The following is a 10,837-nucleotide window of genomic DNA, read 5'->3' as shown; positions in this document are numbered from 1 at the left end:
GAAGCCCCGGTGTCCCGCCTGTCTGGCCCGCTCTCAGCCCTTGCTCTAAATGCCGCTGCCTGCCTGGCTTTTTCCTTGGCTGTGTTCAGCCTTGCTGTCGAGGGCCTTCAGAGCATGATGGCCACAGGGGCTGGTCTTAGTCCTCTGAGCATCAGCAAAGAATGAAATCCAGGAGAGCCAACGTTACCCTTACTTAATCTACCCATCGCTGGGTGGCTTTTTGGATGTCTAAGCGATCTGCATTTTTCCCTGTGGTGTGCAAATGGCTGTAGTGCTGATTTCTTCCTGCTCTGTGTCTCAGTGCTGCTCCCTCTCTTCCAGCTGTCTCTCTGAACCTGTTATTTTCCTGTCATCCTTCTGATTGGCCGAGCTATTTCTGTGCTCCAATCCCCTCTCAGTGTACTCCTTCCTCCTTCTTGTTTTATACACGCATGCACAATCCTTCACACTGGCTCATTCTCTCTCTCTCTCTTTCTTTCTCACCCTCTTTCTCTCTCACACCATCTCTCTCTCTCTCTCTCTCTCTCTCTCTCTCTTTCATTCTCTCATATCCTCTGTCTCATGTTGCACCTCCTTTTGAACTCTCTCCATTATTGTGAACATCGATGACTTCGGATTACCAAGAATCCGCCATTACAGACACTGACATGTCACAATTTTGTAAAAGAGATAAATGTAGACAAAAAGCATGTTACTGTGATTCATGTGGAGTGTCATTTAGACAGATTATACCATTAGATAAATAAATACATTTATTAATAAACTCTGAATTACACAAAAAGCTGTTATTATGATTTACAGCATAAAGGATGTACTCTCATGGTAAATATTAGCCCTCTACAAGATGCTTTAAATCACACACTCATTCTTTCTTACAGAGCGATACAGAGCAGAGTCGAACACATTACTGCCATGAAGCAGAGAATTTGATAATTTCCCTAGAAGCTACTGATGGTTTGAATTACTTATACTTTAAATAAGATCCCCCTCTCTTAGTTTCACACTGAGGAAATGTCTAATGCTTTAATTCCATATTCATCTGCAAGGATATAGATGAATATGAATCAGTTGAGGAAGTTCAAGATGAAAAATAACTAGATGCATTTTAATGTTCCTGAAGTATTAATAGCTGACATTTTGACTTTTGCCAGCTTTGTCAAAACCTTATTTCTAGTCCTATTGATTAGGAAATAGTACTGCAATATAAGACAGGCTCTATAGAGACTCAGCACCTGTCTTGTCACTGACAAATGCTGATATCTCACTCTGAGCGACTGGGAAGGAGAGAGAGGTGTGGGCAAGGCAGGCTGTGTTTGTGCGTCTGTGTGTGTCTGTGAAGATGGGGTGTCCAAGTGGTTGGAGATATATAAATAGGTCAGACTGGCCCTTTCCTGCTGACGGCGCTGAGGTGGCCAAAAAAAGCCCATCGGGCTGGAGGAGTGCTGGGAGGAGAGGGGGTCTGGCGTGGACGCAGAAAACATGGCCAGCAAAGGTGAGGCACACAACCCCAGCCACGCTGAACGCGAGCTCTCTTTTAACCGCTTGGCTAGGCGGAGAACCGGGCGAGGAGCAGGGCTGAGAATAATGGTAGGAGCACGTGAACAGGCTTCTGCTAGCGTTCATGTAGTGTGTAGTGGACCCGCCGCTATACTGCTGACTGGTCAGATCATGACACCGGGCTTCCTTACCAGCTGAATGGATCTAATGGATGGATTACCTCTAGTACTGGACCTGTGCAGGACTCTAAGATACACCGGGCTGCTTTTTGAGGGTGATGTGTGAGTAGATGAGGTGAAACTGTTGCTCTGACTTGGGAGATTTCTGGGAGTGATTCCATCTGAACCGGCCATGTTAGGTTGAACTAAATGGCGTATCAGAGAGACCAGGGGTCTTGCTTCAGATTGCTCTGTTATACATAAGAGTTTCTGAAGGGTTGAGGTTTATCAGCTCTCCTCACCTCTGCACCTCTGTTCACCAAATTATTAGAAAATAGCAGCAGTTTCTGAGGATTCTACATGAAGGAAGGAGCTTCTCTATTATGTGTGTTTATCTAAGCTAATGAATTATAAGGACACCAGTCATTTGTAATAAAACTGTTCTATGTGACATAAGTCTTATTTAAGTAACTGCTACATAGTGTGCATAGTATTTTCATGGTTTTAATGGTGGCTCGTTCATTTGAATATTTCATGATAATGAATATTCCAAATGCAAATATGTTAACAAAAAACTTGCTATATACTGGAAACAAAGCGAAGAAAGAGAAAACTGTGTTAGAAATGTGATCTTCTTTCTCAAAAGATGCAGATTACAACAAACTGCTCATAGTCAGATACTAAAAGGTTTTGTGCTCCTTGCATCCCGGGCCAGTGGGCCGTGGGGTTTGGGCAGAGGCCTCTGTTCCCTCCCTTACCACACCCGGCACTTGGTCTCCCCCTCTCCTCTCTCCGCAGTGGTGGACCTGTTGTACTGGCGAGAAGTGCGGAAAACAGGCCTGGTGTTTACGGGGATGGTGGTGGGCTTGGCCTGCCTCTTCCAGGTCAGCGTAATCTCATTGCTGTCCAACCTGGCTCTAGGCCTCATGACCTTCACACTCACCTTGCGTCTCTTCTACAAAGCCATGGAGCTGGTACGCTTCTGTGACAGAGAGCATCCCTTCCAGTAAGTCGTTTAAGGATTTCAGCCACGTTCCTTCAGATTAATTTCAACTTAAACCTAAGATCTATTGTGTTTTTTCATGAACAAAGAACAGCAAGTCAAGGATTTTAGCTTGTTGGGGAAATGAAACAGACATCCTGGTGAGGACACACCGTATATTCCTATATATTGTATTATGTAAAAGGTCGTATTTGGACGAGGACAGCACTCTGACTGATGAAGACACAATCCGTGTGGTGGAGAAGATTGTTCTCCTGATCGCGACTCTCATCACTGAGCTAAAGAGACTCTTCTTCATTGACAGTATTATGGACTCCCTGAAGGTGTGAGCATGAGTTCATGGATTTAAAAAACATTGTTTACTTGCAGCAGGTGAACCTCTTGTAAAATACAGAGGAGAAAACTTGTAAATGTACACAATTTACAATTCTATCATCTTCCTTAATTGCCAAAGGCAATATTGTAACATCACCACATTTGGTAGAATTTGTATATTCTCATGAAACAGAAAGAATATAATACACATTTGTCAGACTGTATATATCAGATGGCATGTACCAAACACATCGAGAGGGATATTTAAGTGCATAAAGCAAAGCATTGTTTGTTTTTATAGTTTATTGGGCTGCTGTACCTGTTGACCTATGTGGGAGTCCAAACCAATGGTCTGACACTTATGATTTCTGGTAAGAGCCATTAATTATATATCCATTTACCAACCATTTTATAGACCTGCCTCTCATGCAGGGCCAGCTTTTCACTCATCTGTCTTAAACCATGGGAAACACTTCACTTTCTTTCTACTTATAACAGGTGTAATTTGTGTTTTTTCTCTGCCTCTGGCATACAAACTTCAACAGGTAAGACATAAAGTTTCAAGGTAATTAGATTATTAATAATTTGTGGATTCACACTGTTCCTGACCTACCAATCTTTCTTTATAACAGGAGCGGATCGACAAGCTCATCAATGCTGTCAAGTTGCTGGTGGATAAAAGCAAAGAGTTGTAAGCCCTTGATATTTTCATGTTCCAAAAATGAGCAAATGATCTAAATTCCATATTTTGTTCTTGAATGAACAGTGTAACCCATTTATTCTCACAAGTTATCTACTGTCAGATTGAAAGTCCTATAGTAGACTTCTAAATTATCTTTGCCCTCCAGAATTGAGATTGTGGCAACTCTGGCCAAACCTGCACCGCCTCCAGCCCCTGCACCAAAGCCAAAACTCAAATCTAAGTGAGGAGGACGAAGGAGCAAGGTGTGGGAAAAAAGAAGAAGAGAGATACAGTCTTATTGCGTCCATATTGTTACTGTGCATTTGGGGCTCAGGTGGGTGTAGGATGGGAGATGGGGGATCGTTTGAGGTGCTGGGCTGTTTGTTTCTTAAATGTCTTATGGTGCTAGGAACGTATTCCCCTTTATTCCTAGATTTCAGCAGCTGGTCTCTAGAACTGAATCAGTTTCTGGCAAACAAACAAAAAAAAAACATCAAATGTTTGGGTGCATTCTCCATTTCACCCAAGATTTAAATTTGATTTACTGAATATCTAATTAAATCATATTTTTCACCTGGTGTTACTGTGACATGTTACTGTGTTATATTAGATACAATAATGTTATACTCTACACCAGGGGTACTCAACTGGCGGACCGCGGTCCGGATCCGGACCCGAACGCAGTCCTGTCCGGACCCAATCTCATTCCTGATTTACTGGATACGGACCAAAACAAAACCGTAGCATTTATTTCACGAGTGTTACGTTCGCCACCACCGCTCAACAACTTACGTTCGCCGCCAACATCACCACCCCCCCCCCCCCCCCGCTCAACAACTTACGTTCGCCACCCCCGCCCGCACCGGACCTCGGGTCACAGGTATCTGCCAAAATTGGACCGCGGACAATTTTAGTTGAGTACGCCTGCTCTACACTTACTGGCCACTTTATTAGCTACACATGTGCAGCTGCTCGTTAATGCAAATATCCAATCAGCCAATCACATAGTGGCAATTCAGTGCATTTAGGCATGTAGACATTGCCAAGAATGGGGAGGAAAATTATTTGAGTGACTTTGAATATGGTATGGTTGTTGGGGAGAGATGGGGTGGTCTGAGCATTTCAAAAACTGCTGATCTATTGAGTTTGTTTCACATACAATCGTTTCTAGGCTTTACAGAGAATGGACCTGAAAAGAGAAAAGATTATATAAAGGCAAAAGTAGTTCAACCAACTGTTACAAACAAGGTGTGCAGAAGAGCATGTCTGAACAAACACACTGAACCTTGAAGTAGAAGACCACACTGTGTGTCGCTTCCGTCAGCTAAAAATAGGCAAATGAAACTACAATTCACTCAGGCTCACTAAAATTGGGACAATAGAAGACTAATGGATCTAAAGATTACCTGGTCTAATGTACCAGTCTCTGCGGAAACATTCGGATGGTGGGGCCAGAATTGTATCAACATTTCAGGCTGGTGGAGGTATAATTTTTTTTGGCACATTTCGAGCCACTTAATACCAACTGACCATCATTTAAAGGCCACAGCCTAGAGTATTGTTGCTGACCATGTCCGTCTGGATATGTCCATAGTGATACGGGATAATATCCTCAGGATAAAATGGCATGACACAAAGCTCAAATCACCTCAAAATGATTTCTTGAACATTTTTTTGTACAGTTCACTGTACTCAAATGGCCACTACAGACACCAGATCTCAATCCAAAAGATGACCTTTGGGATGGTTCATACCATGGACGTGTAACCAACAAATCTGCAGCACCTGTAGTGAAGACAAGATGTCAATATAGACCAAAATCTCAGAGGAATGTTTCCAGTACCTTGTTGCATTTATGCAAACGAAGAATTAAGGAAGGTCTGAAGGAAGTCCAACTCTGTACTATTATGGTGCTATACCCAATAAAGTGACCGGTGAATATGTGTGTTAAACACAAAAGCCAATTGACATATGTAGGTCTACTTTGACCATCACCAGCACTTGACATTAAAGTTCCCTTGTGAATTTTGTACTCATGAGTGTTATTAGAATATTTCTCTCTTTAGCAAAATGCATATAGTTAAATCAAAGTCAAACCAATACCATTTCCGTGAACAATTTTGTTTAATCAGATATGATGAACCTCCACAGTCCCTATCGGTTTTGTCCACTAGAGGGGGCACACATACAATTTTTGTTACGATTACCTTCTGACAATTTGGAGTTAAAAAGTAATCCATGGGTTTTTTTTCTTTATACAGGATGAATGCGTTTGCATTCCCATGATCAACAGGGTCATCACATAAAGGGAAGGAAAGACAACATAAAAGTCCTTTTCATAATTCCAAACATTGCCTCCACATATGGTTTGAAAAAGGACAACAGCACAAAGGCATCCAAGAATGACAGATTAGAAATAAAATATGAAAATATGTGGATGATTCAATCACTTCTGCAAAACCAATTCAAGACATATTTTTACATGATGTCACAAAGCTGTATTTCTCTTTCTGCTTACTGGCCTGACCTCAGCTAAATCTAATTGTGTTGTGTGGATTTCATTTGCGTGCCATTAGCATCCATGTTTTGTGGTAAACGGACAGTTGTTAAGGATACTTCATCGTTTAATAGAAACATTCAGCACTCAGAGTCAGCATTTCAAAAAGACAACTTTGCAAAATTAGTTCCAGTTTAAATAAAATTAGTACCTTGGATTAAGTCTATTTTCCATATATATGTACTTGTGTCTGACTGTCATCATGTCATACTGGTTGGCATCAAAGACTGCACAAAGAACCGTTATATCATTACTGTGTGGCACCAGTGTGGCAAAGGGACAGGTGTTTTTTCTACCTCCTAGTTCATTAACTAATTCCACTGCCACAAACAATAATGTTTCAAAGAACATTGTATATGGATTGCTTTGTCTGAATATATGTCTGAATATGTTCAAATATGTGCAAACTCTCAACATGTTTTGACAAAAATTTCTAACTGCCCTTGATTATCCCTCAGACTAAACTTTTTCATTGCAACTTTGAGTGACTTTTAATTTCCATTGATTTAATGGGTGAAAAGGTGAGAAGGCTGATGCAAGATTCTGGTCAGGCACTGTCTGACTGGACGGTGTCCAGGCTAAATTACCCCGGCTCCGGCTGAACAGATCCACAGTGAGCTAAATTGCCCTTGTCCAGGGTAGACTGGCCTCTCAGGACCAAATTTATGACAAGATTCCTGGCACACTATCACAAAAAAGACAAAAAAAAGATGAGAAAGGATGTACTCAGAAGACATTTTTATAGAAATTGTTCCCAGACAAAATGTAAAGATGCCATTTTTAGGAAGTGTTCCCAGACTAAATGTAAAGATGCCATTTTTAGAAAGTGTTCCCAGACTAAATGTAAAGATGCCATTTTTAGAAAGTGTTCCCAGACTAAATGTAAAAATGTCATTTTTAGAAAGTGTTCCCAGACTAAATGTAAAGACGGCATCTTTGGGAAATCTTCCCAGACTAAATGTAAAGACGGCATCTTTGGGAAGTCTTCCCAGATTAAATGTAAAAGGTAAGCTTTCATACACACTTTGTATGTATAATTCATTCATCACATCCATTCCATACATCAGTTTCTTGTAAACAACACAATGATTTTCATGCAACCATCAAAGAATAAGAATAACCATCCTCCATAAAAATAACCTTTCTGAAAGGGCAAGTAAAATCATATGTGTCATTTTAACAATGTGAACATCCCCTCAGATCATCATGCCAGCACTTCTGGGGGTTGTGGTTGGTTAGCAGAGCCAAAGGGTGAAATACTATGGGGAGTAGGTCAGCAGGAATGAGATCCACATCTAGTCCTTGAGCAGAAACATCCGTAGTGGGCTGAAGTAATGAGAAACAAACAAAATGGTGTTTACTCTATAAATGCTGGCATACATTCTTACACTAATGAGAATGTGTGTGTGTGTGTGTGTGTGTTTGTGCTCACATGCACACATGCGATTATCTCATCAGTTATAGTTCACAGTTATAGTTCATCACACAAGAATAATACAAAAAAACACCTCCTGGTGTATCTGTATGCACATGCAGTATGGAGATAAACAGGTGTTAATTTATATCTATAAACGCAGATAGAAATTAACACACACACACACACACACAAAGCAGCGTATTCTGTGTACAGATATAAATGAAGTTACACACAAATACACATACACAAAGCCAGTTGTGCCAGTTGCAGTTTAGCAAATCAATGCCTTGTAATATACATTAATTGAACAAGGTCAGTTGTAAAATTAACACAGGAGCACAATGAAGGCAATCTCAGCAGCATCACACTGTTGTTGGTGTGTGGTATTTTTACACACTGGCAGTGTGGTTTGCTAGATAAACTCTAACTGAGTTTTAGAAAAAGTGCTTCCACAGCATAAATACATAATACCATGGCCACTGCAAGGTGACCCCCCCCCACCACTCCCCTTTGATCAAAATCCACATAATAAAGATTCCCTGTGATGTAATGTGAGCACATTGTCAAATTTAATTAGTATGAATTTGACATCAAAGCAGTCGTTTCTCATTATTGATTGTGTAATGTATGCTTGTATTGCTACACATGTCTAATGATCCTGCAGTTCAATGATGCAGATTCAATGTATCCAAATTTAAGGTACTGAAGTGAGAACAATCTGATCATTCTGGGTTTAACAGTGGTTACTGTCTTCTACACAATGACTTAATTGCTCAGGACAATCAGTGAGTGTTTCTTTCACCCTAAGGTTCTGAATAGAAAATCCTTTATGCATAGGGCAATACAGATTTTATAAATCATTGTACAATAAAATTATTTTATGTACAATATGTGTGCATATGTGTGTGTGGGGTGAGAACATTTGAGAGTTGGATTTCCCTGGTTAGGGTTCTCTCCAAGGGTTATCTGACTGCATCAGCTTTATCCATTTGAGAATGTAGTTGATTAGCAAAGAGATATTGTTGAAAACTGGCAGTTTGAAGGTCACCTGCATATTCTGTTGTGCCTTAAGCATAAATGTTAAATGTTCTTTTGTGTTTTTGTCCTTTTTCCTTCATTTATTAGGTGGCTGTTGGTATTGCTGCTTTTGTTCTATGTCCTTCTTATCAAAGACCTCATTCCATATATATTATTACAAAAAAGCACTATAGGTCCTCTAAATAGGAATGTGGTGGTGGGCAATGAAAATAAATGAATAAATAAAAATAACAAGGAGAATCTGATTGAACTAGATTTGTGGGCTGGCCGGGTGATTTCATACAGAAAGTTATTAATGTTCCATGGCCATGAACAGGGTCAGTCTCAGAGCTATCTTAACACATGCAAACACATGCATAAACACACACAGACACACATAGATATTATGCCCCATGCCCAATAACATCAGGATACCTTGATTCTCTGGCTTTAGTAAACCATGGCTTTCTTTCTCCCTCTCTTTCTCTCTCCGCCACCCCCCCCCATCTCTCCCATACACCCACCCACATGCACCATAACTCAAACCATACCAGATGCATCTTTAACAGTTTGTATTTTAGAGGCTGAGTTGTCTAGACATCCACTAACAAAGAATAATGCATGCTATTTTTGTGCTCCTGAAAAAAAATCTCTCATCATCCACAATGGAATAAAGGAGAATTGTGTTTAGAATCAAAACATGGATGAAACAGACGAGTACACGGGGTACGACTGCTCTGTGCTTAACCGTGTTTTGAAGAACATACATTTGCTCAATTGATAAAAGCGGACATTCACTCATGTGTCCTCCGACATGGTATTTAAGGCACTTCATTCATTCTTGTACACCTGTGTCTGCATGTAGAAGCAGGCACAGTACTGCTGATTCTTACACCTACTGACTCAATTCATATGGCCAAATTGCAGTCTGATTGTTTATTAGAGCTGTAACTGCAATCACATGTGTTTTTGCTGACAGGCCTTTGCTATTTTGCATTTTTGCTGACAAACTTATGCTATTTTCATAGGTGATTCTTCATCAGGATAGCAAGAGTATTATAGGAAGGTCTGGAGTTCTCAGTATCCTCTGGTATGCGCTATGGTGCATTGTCTCACATAGCCTACTGTATCTTGTCATGAATCAATACCTAAATGAATAACTAAAGTCTGCATCTATGTAATATTTCAGTAGAAATCAAGGAATGTTGTTCATCATGCTGGGACATCCACTTTATCTCAGTAGAATAAGGACCTCAGTGTAACTGAATATACCTGAATCTCTATTATGTTGAATTTATCCACTCAGTTGATTTGGGAATAGAAATTCTGATCCCTGAACATATATCTTCTATATGCTGACTGCTATATCTAATAGTATCTTAGTTCCACAGTATTTGGACACTAACCTGTTTTTGCTGGCATTCACACGGTAGATGACAAATCACTTTTGTAAGTCGCTCTGGATAAAAACATCTGTTAAATGCCATGAATGTAAAATATATACCCCATTAATGATCACACCTTAGCATCTGTAAGGTTCAGCAGACACTGTTGACCATGTGACTGGATGACATCAGCCGATACTAACACAGAGTGAATGACTTGCTAAACCGAAACATCCCTCACCCTACAAGTCCCAGCTTTTGTTATGCTCCACTCGGCAACCGCCTCTTTCTACAGGCGGACCATGGAGGGAATTACCTCACCTCTCCTTCACAGGGGAGGAGAGGGGTGGAGAACAGGGGTGGAGAAGAGGACAAGACTGTCACTGTGCCCTCCTCATCACAGCAGTAAATTCACACTGCTGGCCCGTGCTGATTGTTCGACCCATCGCAACCCTTCGCATCCTCCCCCCCCCCGGCCCCTCCGCTACCCCCGAACACCCGGCCCTGTCGGGGCTGTAAATCTGCCCCGGCTGCTTGTTTGGGACAATCCCAATAAACAGCTTAATGGGAGCAGAGGATGGCAGGTGTCCAAAATGGCTGCCTCCAAGTGGCTCCCCAGTGAGGCTCACATGGAGGAGAGAGAGAGAGAGAGAGAGAGAGAGAGAGAGAGAGAGAGAGAGAGAGAGAGGGGAGAAATCTTTAGAGGTATGGAGGAGGTTAAGAGCCAGATATCATTCCATTTCTAATAAAATTAAGCAACCTCTAGAATAATTGCCAAGGGGTGAGATATTTGGATATTCTTTGCC

General features: G+C 41.0%; 1 protein-coding gene across 2 annotated transcripts; it reads left to right on the top strand.

Moving 5' to 3' along the window:
- Positions 1–300: 300 nt before the first annotated feature.
- Positions 301–4,233, top strand: rtn2b (reticulon 2b). Of its 2 annotated transcripts, none has more exons than XM_076980008.1 (7): positions 301–1,492; positions 2,454–2,661; positions 2,843–2,981; positions 3,275–3,344; positions 3,472–3,518; positions 3,606–3,664; positions 3,822–4,233. In XM_076980008.1, exons 1-7 carry the CDS (start codon positions 1,480–1,482, stop codon positions 3,898–3,900), a joined length of 615 nt encoding a protein of 204 aa, XP_076836123.1. In that variant the 5' UTR covers positions 301–1,479; the 3' UTR covers positions 3,901–4,233. The 2 variants fall into 2 exon arrangements, with proteins under 2 accessions (XP_076836123.1, XP_076836124.1); XM_076980009.1 differs by lacking the exon at positions 301–1,492 and adding an exon at positions 1,496–1,587.
- The last annotated feature ends 6,604 nt before the right edge of the window (positions 4,234–10,837 follow it).

Source organism: Brachyhypopomus gauderio, chromosome 18 (genome assembly GCF_052324685.1).
Source record: "Brachyhypopomus gauderio isolate BG-103 chromosome 18, BGAUD_0.2, whole genome shotgun sequence".
Taxonomy (NCBI): Eukaryota; Metazoa; Chordata; class Actinopteri; order Gymnotiformes; family Hypopomidae; genus Brachyhypopomus; species Brachyhypopomus gauderio.
Note: the sequence above shows the minus strand (reverse complement) of the source record. Positions and strands in the feature narration are given on the sequence as shown.